Source organism: Coloeus monedula (genome assembly GCF_965178545.1).
Source record: "Coloeus monedula genome assembly, chromosome: 2".
NCBI classification, from domain to species: Eukaryota; Metazoa; Chordata; class Aves; order Passeriformes; family Corvidae; genus Coloeus; species Coloeus monedula.
In genome coordinates this window covers 119706111-119723633 of record NC_138782.1, presented here as the reverse complement: position 1 = coordinate 119723633, position 17523 = coordinate 119706111, and the positions used below count along the sequence as shown (strand labels likewise).

Below are 17523 nucleotides of genomic sequence, written 5' to 3'. Positions count from 1 at the left end.
CAGATGTGGAGCCTCAGCACAGCTGTCTAATTGCTGGTTAAGGGAGTCCCTCCGACGCTCCTGATTCCTTGAGCGTGCTGGGAAGTGCTTTCATCTCCATGGAACTTTTTGATCTTCCCAGTAAACAACAAAGTTAGTTAGTTATTTTAGCTACACAAATCTCTGATGAAAGCAAAGGTAACTCATGTCTAATTCTTTGGGAATTGTGCTTCCTGTTGGTCTGTCTGGGACAGTGTGGACCAGGAGTGTGAGTTCTCTGGGAAGTTTGCTATGTCTCATTCCTGCTTCAGTGAGCAGAAATGCTGTGGGTTCCATCAAAGGGGCTCAGAAACTCCACCTGCAACAGCATTAGGCTGGCAGTGTCTGCTCAGCTGAGGTGGCCATGTGCCACAGAGATGTGTCCCAGCGTCCTTGTCCCAGCCAGAGAGCAGGAGATGGAGCTGCCTGGGTTTGGGTCATGGAATGGCAGAACAGATTGGGTTGGAAGGAGCATTTAAGCTCGTCTTATTCCACCCCCTGCCATGGGCAGAGACACCTTCCACCATCCCAGGTTGATCCGAGCCCCATCCAGCCGTGGACTGTGTCAGAGAACAACGTCAGGATTTGCAGGAAAAGAGCTGAGGTTGCAGCAGAGCTCTGCCAACAGCTGCAGCAGCAGCCCCACGAGCCCCAGGGTGACAAACCACAGCACTGACAGTCGCTGTGACCACACAGCGCGGCAGCTCCAGCAGCAGCTGGGGAACAGCACCTGCACATGCTCAGAGCAGGACATCTCACACCGCCTCTGCTGCCTGCTCTTTCTGCCTCTCGCCCACCTGCAGGGTTAGAAGCTCTTTCAAAGCTGGTGGCCACTGTCAGATGCTCTGATGATCATAAGGAGACCTGGTCCGGCAGGAATCTCCCCTGACTGTAGGGCTTTTGATGGGAGCCAGAGCAGCTCTGACACCCTGGGAAATGGGATCCCCCACCTCAGGTCCTGTCCTGGCACCCAGGACCAACAGCAAGGCTGAGGCAGCCTGTGGGGCACGGACTTTGTGCTTCTGTCCCCTCACAGCAGGGCCATGTTAATTTGGGCTGCCTGGGGTCTCTCATTGCCCCAAGGACAGCAGTGCCAGCACCTCTCTGCATTTCTGTTCCAGTCTCACACCACCTGCAGCATAACTTTTTCCCAATACCCACATCAAGTTTTCCCTGTTATGATCAGTGTTGACCTCCTTTTGTCCTCAGCAGCAGGCTCAGGCAGCAGCAGTTGGGACACCCAGCACCTAAAGGGGTTCTAGGAGAGCTGGAGAGGGACTTGGGGCAAGGGATGGAGGGACAGGACGAGGGGGAACGGCTTCCCAGTGCCAGAGGGCAGGGCTGGATGGGATATTGGGAAGGAATTGTTCCCCAGGAGGGTACTGAGGGGCACAGGTTGCCCAGAGCAGCTGTGGCTGCTCCTGGATCCCTGGCAGTGTCCAAGGCCAGGTTGGACAGGGCTTGGAGCAAGCTGGGCTAGTGGAAGGTGTCTGTGCCCATGGCAGGGGGTGGCAGTGGATGGGCTTTAGTGTCCCATCCCACCCAAACCATTCTGGGGTTCTGTGAACCTTCTGGCAGAGTGCAGCAAACTAAAAAATCCAAACAAGTCTGGCAGTCTCCAGTGCTGCCTCGGGGCATGCCGGTGTTTTGGGGTGGCAGGAAATTTTGATTCTTGGTGTGTCGTGTGACATTCTTTCAGTTTTTTCCACATTTTCAAAAGCTCATTATTCCTGTTTCTCAGGCTTTTTCTGGGAGTTCAGTTTGACTGTTGCAGTATCAATAATAGCTAAAAAAGGTGATAAAACTTCCTGATAAATGTGATGCTTCAGGGCAATATCATAACAATGGGCCTTTATTTCAAGGTTTTTCCCTGCTGATGAACTTGAGAGCTCTGCCACTCATCTTCTCACTTGCTGGAGAACTTAGAGCTTGGGTGGAAACATCTGGTGTTCCAATAGTTGACCTCCTCCAAGAGCTGGGAGCTGGAGGAACTCCCATGGTCACGCTGTGCCCTTACCTTGATGTGTAGGAATTGCCTTACAGGCTCCTAGAACTTGGTGTAAACCAAAGATCAGAACCTGCTGCCGTGCTTTTTATTGGTGCTGAGGGGTTAATGAATGAAAGGTTTTCCTGATGTGTGAGTTGCTGTTCAGTAATTGGGAACATCCCCAGTGAGGTGGCAGCTGTTCTTTAACACCTGTTGAGTTTATTGAGTACTGGAGCCTCGGAGGGAGCATCCTGCAGGAACACTGGGCACAGCCCTGTTCCTGGAGCCTGTGTCCTTAATCAGCCCTTCCCTGCTGGAAATGTCACCCAGCAAGGGCTGGCTCACAGCGTGTCCCCAGCCCTTTGTGAGCAGGAATGATGCTGAGGTCACATGTGGGGTGGCAGTGCTGGTGCCTCACTGATGGCAGCGTGTGCTTGGTGCCAGCAGTGACAGAACTCTCTGCCCTGGGCAGCCTGGCTTGGGATGCTCTCAGACATAATGGTATTATTCTGTGTTTGTGAGAACAGAAACGGATTTTCCAGCAGTAAATCGTCACATGCATCCCTTTGGAGCAGCTTGGTCCAGGGGAAGGTGTCCCTGCCCATGGAACAAGGTTGAGATTTAAGATCCTTCCCGACCCAAACCATTCTGGGATTCGATGATTCCATGACAGTGAATCGAGTGGCTGAATCTTTTAATGACCTCCCCAACACAGCACCTCCTCTTTGGTAAAGCTGATGCTTTTCTGAATGAATTCACTCCCCTTCATTTGTGTGTTATCTGCCTTGTCCATCTGCTGAGTATAAATTAGCCAGGATAAGTGTTAACTTGAATTTTATTTTTATGTAATTTGAGGGCAAAATTACCATTGCAGCAAGTAGTGACAAATTCTGTGCTTCATAAATAGCAGTTTATGTGAAAGCAGATTCATGTACTGTATTTATTTCCTAGCTAACAAATATAGCTTAAGTAGGGTGAGACATGCATGAAAACTGATTTAATTGGCTGTAATTGAACTTGAACATATTTAATTCATGTCCTTGGTGGTTTAGAGTAGAATTCCAATTGCAGACTGGTCTGTCTGGAGTCCAGACTTCTCCCTGCTGTGATTTTGGGTGTGGGTTGTGATGGGCTCCTGACAGTGGGATTGATGAGGAGATGCAGCTGCTTCATGTGATGCCCTCCTTAAAAATAGGGGCTGGTAAAGGTGCCTGGACCAGAGTTAATTGAATATATTGGAAAATGAAAGATGTAATGGCAGGGAATTAAATCAGCCCTCAAACCTGGAATTAACTGATGCTGAGCAGAGGTTACTGCTGCATGGGAACAGCTCTGAAGGAAGTTCTGTTTCTTGCTAGAGCTTCATTTCCTTTTTTTTCCCCTTAGTACCTTATGAATAAAAACCTTATTGTCTCTCTTGTCTCTTGGTATGCATAAAACATCACTAAAATAGTTCCTTTGTTCATTTTCTTTTGTTTTGTTTGTGGGAGCCTTGTGTAAGGTTTAGCTGCTGGAATAACAAAATGATCAAATTTCTTTTTTCTGGAAGAAATAACTGCTTGTATTGAAGCTGTGGTCTTGGGGACCTTAGTGACAGTGTAGGTGGTGTCAGCAGGAACCTGGAGCCTTCTTTCTGCACAGAGATTGTTTTTTTACATGTAGATTTGAACTGTGCTTTCATGTGACTTCTGAAACTCCTTCCCTGGGAGGAGTGTGGGTAAGTCAGACCTCCCTGGACAAAAGTTGTGCTGGTGTTTGTCAGTGAGCTGAGGGCAGCTGGGGAGGAGAGGATGAGGAGGTTCCATCAGTGGTTCTGGCCTCAGAAATGGCCTCTGTCCCTGCCAGTGACCGGGTGCTGCCCCACAGTGATTGTGCACGCAGATACTTCCAAGGGGGGTGCCAGAGGATGGTGCCAGGCTCTGCTCAGTGGTGCCAGTGACAGGACGAGGAGCAGTGGCCATGAACTGGAACCCAGGGAGTTCCTTCTCCACATGGAAGGCACTTCTGTCCATGGAGGGTGACAGAGCCCTGGAACAGCTGCCCAGGGAGGACGTGGAGTCTCCTCTGGAGACGTTTCAAACCCACCTGCTCCAGGTGACCCTGGTTGGATTGGTTGGATTGGAGGATTTCCAGAGGTCCCTTCCAGCCCCAGCAGTTCTGGAATTCTCTCTGAACCTCCGCCATTGTCTGGGATCCCAGTGTTTGTCTGCATGGCTGGGATGCCAGGTACGCTCGCTGCTCCCAAAACCTGTGGCAGCTGTGCCTTGCACACATCTGATGAGTGGGTGCTGAAGTTCAACATGTTGGATTCTGAGCTGTTGGAAGTGGCTGTCTCTTCATGTCCAGATCACAGCACTTGGGAAATGCTCCATTTTATGGGAAATGCTCCTTGCCCTGGTTATCTCCCGAACTTTGCCCAGGCGCTGATATGGAGAGTGCTGGCTCAGGAACCAAACCACCAGATCAAAACTGTGCCACGAAGCCTTGGCCCACTGGCCGAGGCTCTGGTCCCAGGGACTGCCGTGGCCATCAGGTGGCTGCCGTGGGACCTGGCTGTGGGCACTGCTCAGCATTCCCTGCAGTGTCCCAGCACAGCTGCAGCAGCCGGAGCTTGCCCAGGTCCCCTGCGCTGTTCTTTGCCAGAGTGGGAGAACCACGTTGTCCCTTGGTGCTGCCTCAGCCTCCACCCCAGCTGAAATCACCAAGGATGTGTTTGTTAATCCCCTGGATTAGCACTGGAAGGGGCTGCCCAGGGAGGTTTGGAGTCCCCATCCGTGAAGGTACCCAAAGAAGTCCTGGATGTGGCACTCAGTGCTCTGGGCTGGGGACAAGGTGGGCATTGGGCGCAGTTGGACTCGATGATCCTGGAGGGCTTTTCCAGCCCGAATGATCTGTGATAACTGAGTTTCTCAGGTGTGGCTGTGTGTGCCGTTGTCCCTTACTGGGAACCTGGAGGAGGATGTGGTGCCCCTTAAGGAAGGGAAGGTAGAAACAGGTTGGTTTGAGCTGTTGGGGATTAACTTCAGTCCCTTGAGTCCCCTTTCCTTCCAGCCTCCCAGGCAGGCACCTCTAACTAATGGTTTTAAGTTCACACACCTTAGTTCCTCCCTTGGAGGAGCTGTCACCTTCACTTTACAGAAAAGTTAACATTTATTTACAAAGATTAGTACAAAATTTGTGACTGGCAGTTTGTGCCCAGGTCAGTATTTAAATACCTGCAGCAGATGGAGTGAGGGACCTGGAACTCAGGGTCGATGTGGAGCTCTTGGGAAGGCCCTGTGTGTCATTGTTGAATGAGGAAGAGACATTTGGAAATCCCTCCCAGGCACATCCATGGGATGGAACCTCAGCTCCGTGTCTGCTGCGTGGTCCCAGGGCCTTTCCCACCTCCTGATAATTTGGATTTTAACGCCAGGTGTGGTGTTGAACAGCAGTTCCTGTTGTAATCCATCTATCCAACATGAGCAGTGCTGCTTGAGGAGCAGCAGCTTCAGGGAATTCCTGGTGTATTGATACTCTGCTTCCTTACAGCCTTGTGGCTTCCCAGACCTAAATGTATGGATAGAATCTGTACTTTTTAGAAGAAAAACGTCATGTTCAGCTGATAAAAGGATTTACATCTGCAAGTACCCAATGTGTGATAGCAAGGTAATGGACTTCTCCCTGTTGGAGGGAATAAGGTGTAACAAAGGAGATCTCAAGGGTTGCTCCTGGAAGGGGTTAATATTTTAATGTAGGTGATGAGCAGTGGAGGGGTGGAAGGTCCCCACTGCCACGGAGGTGTGGCACCCTGCTGTGTGGGGAACACACAGCCCCCTCCACCTCTGTCTCCTTGGTCACTTCATATTTTTGATGTTTTTTAATATTGCTGCCAAGTGCTCTTAAGGAATTCTTGGCAGCAGTATTGCCTTTTGTAGTGACTCACCTCAGGTGTTCATTTGTGATTTTTAATACAAATCTCAAAAATGGTCATGGAGAAGGGTGAGACTTGCAGTGAGACAATTTTGGTGCCCTGCATTTGCTGTGCGTCCCTGAAAGGGCCAATGGCAGAGACCTCAGCTGCTCACAGCTCCTCTGCTGCTTTGAAGGGCAACAGGAGCACTTCAGAAAGGCATTTCTGGTTAGGAAGGTCTCCTTCACTCCTGGAGTTCTGAGTCCTGCAGTTGGGAGTGCTGTTCATCTCTGAATTGGTTGGTAGTGCAAGGGCAATATGAGATGGGTTTGGGAAGCTCTGGTGGCAGGAGGATCCCAAAATTCTTCCCCAGCAGTGGAGATGTGGATGAATTCCCAGCACGTGGCCTTTCCCAGACACCAGGTCAGGCTGGATAACAGCAGCCTCCTATTGTCTGGGGGGGATTAAGCCTGGGATTTGGGGGGATAGAAGCCAGAGTACTGGATTTGTCACCAAAATGAATATTCAGCGAGTCCCCTGATGGGTTGGTCAGGGCTGGTTTGCATAAATCAGATCTCCCTGTACCCTGTTGGGGGTGTGTGACAGCGACTGAAGCACACAAATGCATCCAGGAGGGGAATGTAGGTCACCTCGAGGAGCTGCTGTCTCGCAGGACTGTCATCTGCTTCGTTAAGAATAGATTAATTGGGAGGAGATGATCTGGCACCAGTGCTGCTGGTGCTGCTGCTCCTGTCCCGTGTCCTGCCTTACGTCACCAGCTCTGGAATTTCTCTGGATTGGTGTGGGATTGGGGAAACTCAGCCTGGAAGGGCAGTTTTATAAAGTACTGGGAAATGGGGCATTCAGGACAGAGCCAGGGGGTCGCTAAGAGGGGCTGGTAGAGCTTGAGCAGCCTCTTGGCAAGGAGATACACTTGGGTTTAAGAATCTGTAATTTAGCAAATTTTGTGTTAAAAGCTAAAGTGCTTCGTTTGGATTTTGGGAATCTACTGCATTCCTAAAAATAGATGCTGGAATTAAATAAGTTTTTTTTTAAGATACACACGCTCATGCTAGCAAATGTCACTGGATAAGAGTCTTTAACTTATCTTTACAGAGCGAGATCTGGTCATAATTCCTGTTCTTGATACCTGCTCTACAGAATAGCAGTTTTCAGGATACTGCAGGTGCTGTGGATCCCCAGCAGTTGGATACAGCTATTCCCATGGGAGTGTCTCTGCTCTTACTGTGAATGTCACCCAGAAAAGCAGTTCTGTGTAGCTGTTGCCATCATGGTGTGCATGGATGGAGGCTGCTGACCTTGGGATAAAGCAGGGAATGTTTGCCCAGGTTCAGGGGGAAAAAGCAGAGGGTGCAAGGAGTGCTTTGGTGAGTGGGTGATGAGAGAGCTTTTGGGGAAGGAGAGGCCTTTGGGTGATAGACTGAGGATGGGAGGGTTGGCACCAGGGACTGGATGTTTGGGAAAAAGCTGTTAACACTGCTCGTGTCATCAGTTGTGGCTGGTGGAATTAAAGTAATTATAAATCACTTGACTCTGTTCCCATGGTCCTGCCAAGCCCAGCTTGATCCAAACCAGGCTCCCAGGCAGGACCTTCACCTTCAGGGGGAAGTTTCTCTTACCCAGTTGTGGAGCTTTCTTAGACCGCTGGGATGGTTGGCCTCTGTGATCTTCGGGGTCTTTTCCAGCGTGGACGATTCCAGGACTGTGTTCTGTAAATGAGCTAAGTGCACATTTCCCAAGGTTTCAGCTGAGGTGTGTGATACTTTACTTCATCTGAGGTGTGTGTTAACTCTACTCAGATGCAGCTGCAGGTGCTCTGTCAGTGCTGAGCTGTCATGACTTGAAACCTTGCAGAGCAGGATGAGTGAGTTCCTGCTGCAGCTCTGGTTTGCACACTGCACTGGGAAAAACTTCCTGCAGAGAAGGTGAAACACCTGAAACACCGAATTTCTGCTTTACTAACCTATAAATCCATGGTTTACTCATAGCTTGCGTTCTTTGTTACACTCCTGGTCATGGGATGTCAGAAATGATGGAACTGAAGGTGTAGGAGAGGAGAGCAAAGACAGCCAGGAGGCCATTCCGGTGTCACTGTGCTGACTGATACTCTCTGGCTTGTTCCCAGGGCTGCTCCTGCTTCTCCCCATAGCTGTGGGAGCCCAGGGTCTCTGGAGTCCTGCCCTGCCTCTGTTCATTTCCTGGGGCCCCTTTGCTCCCTCTGCTGAGCTCTGCTCCCACTCCAGGCACTGGGCTCTGTGTCTCAACAAGTCAGGCAGGTACTCCCTATCCTGCCCCTGGAGTCCTGAGTCACTGCAGCTTGGGAGGCTGAGGGAACTCCCATGGCAGTTTGTACCACAAACTGGAGCCCTTTGGGGAGTGTTTATGCTGGGTCTGAGCAGGGTGGGAGTAGCCTGTAGTTAAGAGGGCTGGGGATGTGCAGCGTGGCCCAGCAGACCCCCCGAGCGTGTGCTGCCCGTGTGTGCTGGGGCTCTGCATTTTTTATAACTTGGGTTGCAGCTCTTTGTGTGGGCTTGGCTCTGGCCAGCAGCAGCACTTGGGTTGTCTGGCCCAGGTGTTCAGGGGGGGAGATTCCTCTTTGGTCCTCTGCTCTCCATGGCTGGCTGGGTTATATGGGCAGAGAGTGCCAGGACAAAGGGGAATGGCTTCCCACAGGCAGAGGACAGGGATATTGGGAAGGAATCCCAATATTCCCCTTGGGAATGCCCTAGCACAGGTTTCCCAGAGCAGCTGTGGCTGCCCCATCCCTGGCAGTGTCCAAGGCCAGGCTGGATGGGGATTGGAGCACCCTGGGATAGTGGAAAGTGTCCCTGCCCACAGCACGGAGTGGGGTAAGATGAGCTTTAATGTCCCTTCCCACCCAAACCATTCTGGGATTTGATGAATGCTACTTTTTCTATTTCCTCAAAGAATTCCTTGCCACATGTAAGTGTAGGAAGGATCCATGCAGGAATGGCTGCTCTCCCAGGGATGTGTGTGGGAAGCAGGGGATGTGTGTGCTGGGATTCTGTGTACACACACACACCAGCAGGTGAGCTGCGTGTGCAGGAGCTCTCCCCTGAAGGAGGAGGAGCAGCTGCTGGGTTTACTGAGTTACTCTGCTGTTTACTCAGGGGATTAAGTGTGTTTGAGCTCTGAGAACAGGGTGTGTGCAGGGCTGTGGAGTGTGGGCATCCTCCTGCAAAGACATGAACAGAATTAGTGCTGCCTGCTGGGTTTAAACCAGCGGCACCATGTGTTTGCATCTTGTCAGACCCCAGAGCATCCATAGGCTTGTTTTGATTCCATCCTTGGTTTTTTGTTGCTGATCAGGCTGCCTTTCCCTCTTCCCACCTTCCTTCCCATGTGCCTGACCATGCTACACGTGATCAGGGCTGAACACAAGGAAAGGTTCAAATGCAGTGCAGTCCCTCACTCCTGATGAATAAATGTTTTGTTAGGAGGAGTAGCCATGGCCTGAAGTGTCAGTTCCTTACCTGGATCTGGAAGTTCCTGGTACTGTTTAAAAGAAGCCAGGTGATCCCAAGCTTTCAGGTTTCCTCGTTGCCGTCTCTGATAATTTCATTGTCAGGGAGTGAGTTTTGAGACTTCGCCTAGTGACCCCTCATGCTGTTTTGTTGAAGCTTTCTCCAGAGAAAGAAGAATTCCCAAAGCACTGATGGTCAGAGATCCTCCTGTTAGAGAAGCTCTTGGGATTGGGGGAGGACAGTGTGGGTTCCAGCTCCTTTTGGAGCCCCGTTCCAGTGGTTCCTCCCCTCTGCAGTTGGGCGCTGTGCTGGCTGCCAGAGGTGGCAAAGCCGGATTGCAGGAGGAATTGCCATGAGTGCCAAGGCTTGTCCCAGCCAGCCTAAAGCTTCCCACTCCCTCCCACGTCAGCTGAGTTTGGCTCCCTGATAAAAGCCAGGCTTTCACTCAAGCCTTTGCCAAAGGATGAGGCCGGGAATAGCTTCAGTTTCTCCTTCCTAAATACCCTTATCAGAGATCTGTGATTCTTAAAAGTGGCCCTTAGTGATGGAGGCCTGTTCCTTTCGTATCTCCCATGGACAAGGCAGAGGAGCCACCCCAAGGAGCTGAGAGGGGCTGCAGGAATTGGAGCCAGGCAGTGTAATCACAGAATGGATCATGGGTTGGTTTGGGTTGGAAGGGACCTGAAAGCTCAGCTCCATGCCATGGGCAGGGACACCTTCCACTATCCCAGGTGCCTCCAAGCCCCATCCAGCCTGGCCTGGAACACCTCCCTACATCAACCCAGATCTAGCAAGTGCTTTAATAGCCACAGAAAGGCATAAACCTTGTCTTTACTCCCTCACTTTTTGGAAATTCCTATGTTGAGCAAAGAAGGTGCCTGGGCAGGCAGAAGGAAACTGCTGCTGTCTTCACTGAATTAGCAACTCTCCCATTCACAAAGTGTGAATGAAGGAACGAGGCCTCGGGACACACAGCAATACCAGGAGCACAGGATGTGCCATACCTGGAGTCAGTGTGGAGCTGGGATCCTCCAGGTGTGCTTAGAGCTTACCTAAGGCCGGGAAACAGCCCCAAAATGCCTTTATTTAAATAACAAAAATGCAGTGAAAGAGAACTGACAACAGCAGGAAAATGCAGCAATAATTAAGTCTGGGAGCTGTTAAAGTTGCCAAATTAACTTGGGGGTGGAAAGCTTTGTCTGGTCTTTCTAAGCACAGCTATTTCATCCTGAGGTCCCCCAAGTCTCGAGAGAGGTGTATTAACCTTGGTGCAGAATCCCAGAATCCCTGGGTTTGGAAAAGACCCCCAAGGCCATCGACCCCAAGCTGTGACCAAACCCCACCTTGTCCCCAGCCCAATGAGTGGCACCTCCAGCCCTTCCTTGGGCACCTCCAGGGATGGGGACTCCACCATGGGCAGCCCCTGCCAAGGCCTGACCACCCTTTCCATGCAGAAATTCCTCCTTAGTCCTCCAAGCCCTTGCAGTAACAAACTTCCCAAATATATCAGGTCCAGAACTCTAAACTCGTTCAAGACAATGCAGCTCTTGCAGAGAAGCTTTAATGCTGCGGTGTCACTCGCTTAGAGCAGGCAGCCGTTACCCTTGGTTAGCAGTTAAGATAGTTATTAATTATTTCGTAAGAAAGCTTCAGCAGTAAATCCACTTTCCCTTTCCAAGGAAAGCCCAGCACAAGCGCATCAGGCAAGAGCTGAGGGTTCTGCTTTTAATTAAGCTCTTAATGATCTCAGTTACTACTTAAGTCTTTCAAAACATTTCTTCTGCAAGGGATTCAGACCTGCACAGTGTGGATGAACAGCATCCCAAACCACACTCTACGTTTTAAGTGCCAACACTACTTTCCAGAGGTTTTTAGGAACTATTTTCTCCCTCCTTCACCCTTCAGCACAGAACAAGGTCTCAGTGTTGGTTTTTCTGGGTCTTGTCCCCAGCACTGGGCGCTGGGACTTTGCTGGGACAACAATTTCACTTGGTGTGAGAGTTTTTGGAAGCGCAAGCTTGGACAGGAGAGTTTATTTTTGGAGGGGCAATAGCAACCCCAGGCCAGGGGCTGTTTGTGCCTGGGACACTGGCACTGCTGGATTCCAGCTCTGTGGATACCTGTGGAAGAACACATGGGTTACACAAACAACACCTGTTAGGGAAAGCCTTGACTCCTCACCTTACTAAAAAATAAAACCCAGACAAAACCTGAACTCTTTTGGTGGTGCAGTGACTTCATTTATAGCTGACAGATTTACAGACTAGATAATCCAACCATAATCTCCATCCCCATCCCTGGAAGTGTCCAAGGCCAGATTGGACAGGGCTTGGAGCAACCTGGGATGGTGGAGGGTGTGTCCCTGTCCCATCCAGTAGGACTGGATGGACTTTAAAGTCCCAGCCCAAAACATTCCTTGACTTTGTAGTCAGGTGATACTCTTGGAGAAGGTGCTGTGGCTCAGGGTGACACAGCCCTGGGAGTGGCACAGCTGGGCACGGCCGTCCAGACACCTCCTGGTGCTCCTCAGGAGCTGGGAATGTGCCCTGAGTTCTGCCACGGGAGCTCAGGTGTTGAGAGCTGTTCTTTGAGTACACACTTAAAAACCCTGCCTGTTGTCAGAGCCTGTGGCACAAAGCTGGGTGGCTTGAACACACGAGATTTGAATGACAGTCACTGAGGCTGGGAAAGCGCCCTCAGACCATCAGGTCTGACCATCCCTCAGCACTGCCAGGGCCACCACTGCCCCGTGTCCCCGAGTGCCACATCCACGGGGCTTTAAATCCCTCCAGGGATGGGGACTCAACCCCTGCTCTGGGCAGCTGTGCCAAGGCTGGACAGCCCTATCCGTGAAGGGATTGTTCCCAATGTCCACCCTGAGCCTCCCTGGCCCAGCCTGAGGCTGTTCCCTCTCCTCCTGTCCCTGTTCCCTGCGAGCAGAGCCCGACCCCCCCGGCTGCCCCCTCCTGTCAGGGACTTGTGCAGAGCCACAAGGTCCCCCCTGAGCCTCCTTTGCTCCAGGCTCAGCCCCTTTCCAGCTCCCTCAGCCGCTCCTGCTGCTCCAGCCCCTTCCCAGCTCCGTTGCCCTGATGGACCTGAGGATGAATTTGTGCACGTTTGCTTTTCTTCCCCGAGCTGAGCACACGTGGTGCTGCTGCAGTGTGTACCCAGCAATTATTAATGAATTACAGACAAAATGCAGTTTTTTCTCTGCTGCTCTTGGCCTGTGCTGGGTGGGACGTGCCGTGTTGCGTGGGTTATCCCTGCAGGGTGGGATGTGCCTGCAGGGTGGAGTGGGATGTGCCTGCGGGATGCCTGTCAGGCTCCAGCTCCCAGCCGTGCCCTCCTCCTGCCCTACATTCCGCTTCCTCCCGCCCAGAGTCCTCCCAGAGTCCTCCCCGTGCTCAATGGGGGCTTTGTTTGGAAGGAATGCAAACAAAATTCAGGCTGTGTGAAAAGGGCCAGCTCATCATTTGTAGCTCTGCAATGGACTGGAAAATAACTTTCTCCCTCCCTCTCGTGCTGGTGGCTGTGGGTCTGTCACTTGTGAGGAACAGTCACTTTGTGATTTAATGGCAGAGGAGGGATCTTGGCAAGCCCTTGACAGGGGCTTGGGAAGGTGTAAAGTCATAGGGAAGTGATTATGGACTTGAAGCTGTTCTGCTGATGCAGGTCCTGGCTATTCATTAACATCTTACATCTGAGACAGCTGGGAACACAAATCCCGTGAGCCAATAATTCTGTAATCCACCAGGACGTGCAGGGTTTCAACCTGCACAGGTACAGGTGGAGTTGTGGGCAGTATTCCCTGTGGATCTGGGGTGGAGGGGCCTGGCTTCAGTGTCCAGTGTGACCTGGCAGCCCCTGGAGCTGCTCCTGGGCCGTGTTTGCCATGGCTGGGCAGAGGAGACTCAGCACTGGTTACGGGCAGTGTTTGCACTGCCCATGGGATCGACTGCTGGTGCTCCTTAAAGCCTTGGTACCCCAGGCCAGGAGCCCAGAAACTCCATAAAAGCTTCTGTCCTTTCTAGAGCTGAGTTCAGGTTTATCACACCTGGGCCCATGGAATCATTGAATCCCAGACTGGTTTGGGTAAGAAGGGACCTTAAAGCCCATCCAGTGCCACCCCTGCCATGGGCAGGGACACCTCCCACTGTCCCAGGCTGCTCCCAGCCCCAGTGTCCAGCCTGGCCTTGGGCACTGCCAGGGATCCAGGGGCAGCCCCAGCTGCTCTGGGCACCCTGTGCCAGGGCCTGCCCACCCTCCCAGGGAACAATTCCTCCCCAATATCCCATCCAGCCCTGCCCTCTGGCAGTGGAAGCCATTCCCTGTGTCCTGTCCCTCCATCCCTTGTCCCCAGTCCCTCTCCAGCTCTCCTGGAGCCCCTTCAGGCCCTGCAAGGGGCTCTGAGCTCTCCCTGGATCCTCCTCTTCTCCAGGTGAGCACCCCCAGCTCTCCCAGCCTGGCTGCAGAGCAGAGGGGCTCCAGCCCTGGAGCAGCTCCGGGGCCTCCTCTGGGCTCTCTCCAGCAGCTCCACGTCCTTGTGCTGCTGGCCCCAGGGCTGGGGCAGCTCTGCAGGTGGGGTCCCACCTGGGCAGAGGGGCAGAATCCCCCCTTCCCTGCTGCCCACACTGGGGGATCGGCCCAGGACTGGGAGGTTTTGGGCTCTCATGTGCAGCCTCTCACCCACCAACACCCCAGGTTGTTCTAAGGAGCAGGTGGAAGGCTGGGAATTGGAAGGAAGTGCAGGAGTGAGCTGGGCCCCGTGAGGATGTGCCTGCTGTTAGTGTGAGCTGTGCTGAAGGGTAGTGAACGTTTCTGTATCTTACTTGGAACATAAGGAATTCGTAAGATTTTTGTAAGCCTGGCAGTATTCTTCCAGGTTTTCCCGTGAATTCCAGCTTGCCCTGCTGAAGGTGATAAATATCGACACTTAATGAGGGAGTAATTTCATGCTCATCTTTAATTCATGAGCTCTGTCATTATCCCCCTGTGATGACGAGATGTCTGCTCCTCAGCCAGTCAGGTTTATACCCGTTATCCTCTTCAGCTCTTTCCTGAACTGAATTTTCCTGGAAACCTCCTCATATCTGTACCCTGTTTTCTGGGAAGCCTTTGTGTTTCTGCTTTTTATTGTCAGCAGCCTTTGACTGAACGGGCACCACAGCCACTCAGGAGTCTCCTTTTCCCAGTCTCTTGAAACTCCTTTGGAAGTATTTCGAGGGAAATACATTGCTATGTATAACAGCCTCCCTTTTCTGAAGACTGAACTGGAATTATATTGGAATGGGAGCTGAGTAAAACATGGCATTAGAGATTTATTTTATTCCCAAGTACTGGAGTTGGCTAAATCCCTCCCAGTGCAGAGAAGAGTTAATTTCCTTGCCTGGGTTAATAATTTACTTTATCTTACCACATAAAAAGTGGCTCTCCAACATCCTGCTGCAGCTGGGCACAGCCCAGAAGTAACTGTCACCATATAAAAGATTTCGTGTCTCATATTGGGTGTTCATTTGTTTGGTTGTGTTGCTGGGGACACAACATGGCAGCAAACAGCTCCTTGAAATGCTGAAAAAAATCCAGGGTTGGGTGGATTTGGGTCAGTTTTGTATCTTGGCAGCCAATATTCAGCAGGTTTGTGTTTCCAATCACATTTGCATGATAGTTAATACATTGATTCAGAAATGTAACTTAATGTGAGGGGTGCAGCAGTGCTGGGGCTGATTGGAAAACAAAGGAGCACTGCCCTGAGATGGGCAGGAGGTCCCAGGCTGCCATCCTGGGATTAATGCACAGCCGTGGCCTTAAATCCCTGCAGGGCTTTGGATCCCAGAATCCCGGAATCCTCCGGGATCATCCAGGCCAAGCTGTGCCCAATGCCCATCTTGTCCCCAGCCCAGGGCACTGAGTGCCATGTCCAGGCCTTCCTTGGACACCTCCAGGGATGTCCCTGCAATGCCCAGCCCAGGACTGGGGCTTTCTGGGCTGGGTCGTGTCCAGCTCTCAGCCCATGACGTTCTGTGTGCTGGGTGTTGGCTAAAAGGAGTTTGAAGCAGAGCTCCCATGCAAACTGGTTATGTAATAGTGCATTTCATAAATTCTGTTTAATCTTTCTTGGTATAAAATGACCTTGTAGATTTGGGAGGGAAGTTTGGGATTGCAGCTGCTGCCTTTTAAAAAGTCTAAATATAAACAGGTTTTTGGAAAGCATGAGGAATGATCAGTGGTGTTCTCTGATTGGAATTGAAAGTCAGAACGGTGCCATCTAATTAGTGTCAGAGCAGTTTGAGAAGATGGTTTGGAGCGTTCCTGCTGCTCTGGTGTAGCCTCTGCTGGTAATTCTTGTAGGCAGCTTTGGGAAGGGAAAGTTGAATCCTGGGGCAGCTCTGGGCCCCTCCTGACAGGAGAGACCCTGAGGGGCTGGAGCGTGTCCAGGGAAGGGAACAGAGCTGGGAAGGGGCTGGAGCAGCAGGAGCGGCTGAGGGAGCTGGGAAAGGGGCTCAGGCTGGAGCAAAGGAGGCTCCGGGGGGACCTTGTGGCTCTGCACAAGTCCCTGACAGGAGGAGGCAGCCGGGGGGGGTCAGGCTCTGCTGCCAGGGAACAGGGACAGGAGGAGAGGGAACGGCCTCAGGCTGGGCCAGGGCAGGCTCAGGGTGGACAGCAGCAGGAATTTCTGCATGGAAAGGGTGCTCAGGCCTTGACAGGGGCTGCCCAGGGAGGTTTGGAGTGCCCATCCCTGGAGGGGTTTAACAGCCATGTGCATGTGGCACTTGGGGACTTTTTGTATTGGTTTTGAAAGTAAAAACCCTTTTCATGGTGTGTGGGGAGGATCTGTGCTTGGCTGAGTTCTGAGTCCTGGTGACACTTCTGCCGAGGCCTGGCTTTGGCTGTCCCATATCTGAGGCTGAAGCAGGGATGGGTCTGGAGAAGGAGGCTGAGCTCTGATAATTCACATTTTCTTGCTGGGTAAAGCTTCGTGTGGCTTGAACTGTTCTGCATCCCCGTGGAAGCTCAGAGTGTCTGTAGACCCTGTTCGTGCTGGGGGGATGTGGGGCAGGGCAGCCCATGGCTCCCTGGAACAGCTCCCCAGGGAATGGGCACAGCCTGAGGCTGCCAGAGCTCCAGGAGCCTTTGGACAGCGCTCTCAGACAGGGGGGGATTGTTGGGGCATCTGTGCAGGGCCAGGGGTTGGACTGGGTGATCCTTGTGGGTCCCTCCTGCTCAGGGTATTCCAGGTGAAGGTGCCCAGTGCCCCAGTGCAGACCCCCAAGGCCCTGGCTGTGCTGGTCTCCCAGCTCCTCTCCCATTCCAGTGTCCCTGGTTTACCTGGCAGTTCAGTGAGAGGAGAAAAAAACTGCTGTTCTGTCTCAGCCATTTGGAGTTGATGTGGAATTGATTTTTTTTTTTCAATGAATAAACACTAATTACTTATTTGTATGTTTGTTTATTTTAGGGATAGACTTCAAGATTAAAACTGTTGAATTACAAGGAAAGAAGATCAAGCTACAGATCTGGTGAGTAACACACATCTTCCTTCAGCAGCAGGTGTTCCTGGGGAGAGTTTGCTCTTCCTGAATTCCATTCAGGGATCCAGGTTTGCAGCTGTGTTCTGTGTTTCCACAGTGGTCACACTCCATGTGTGTGTCTGGAGCAGCAGCAGTGTTTGTAACCACTGGGCCTGGCTGCTCCCTCGGACAGGCTGCTGGCAAGCCTCCTGTTGGGCAGGAGAGGATCCTCACAGGCTGTGATTTAGTGGGAAGTGGTTTAAAACTGGAATTTTTAAATTAGGAGTTGCCTCCAGTCTGTGACTATAAATTGACTCGTAGCCTTGCTCTGTGTCAGCAAGAAAATGCAATCCAGGGCTGCACTTGGGCTGGAATTTTCCATGCTCAGCTGCCTGGAACACGGCTGCTCTGTGGGAATGTCTGACAAGAGGCAAAGCCTCAACTCCTTCCTTTGAGCTTCTGTGCATTTAACCAGAGGCTTTTCACCAGGTCAGCTCAGGAGAGCCGGGGCCTTTTCCTGGCCTGTGGGTCTGCCTGGGCTCCCTGCTCACCGTCTGCATTCTGCAGCTTCACTGAGAGCTCAGAACTGGGATTTGTCCTTTTTGCCCCACTCAT

The 17523-nt window shown here is 51.8% G+C and overlaps 1 protein-coding gene across 1 annotated transcript in view; it reads left to right on the top strand.

Moving 5' to 3' along the window:
* The window catches only part of RAB10 (RAB10, member RAS oncogene family), a 42030-nt gene that overhangs the window by 9577 nt on the left and 14930 nt on the right, over positions 1-17523 (top strand). The window contains exon 2 of the mRNA XM_082301208.1: positions 16857-16917. Within this exon, the coding sequence (XP_082157334.1) occupies positions 16857-16917 (61 nt within the window). The remainder of the gene's footprint in view (positions 1-16856; positions 16918-17523) is intronic.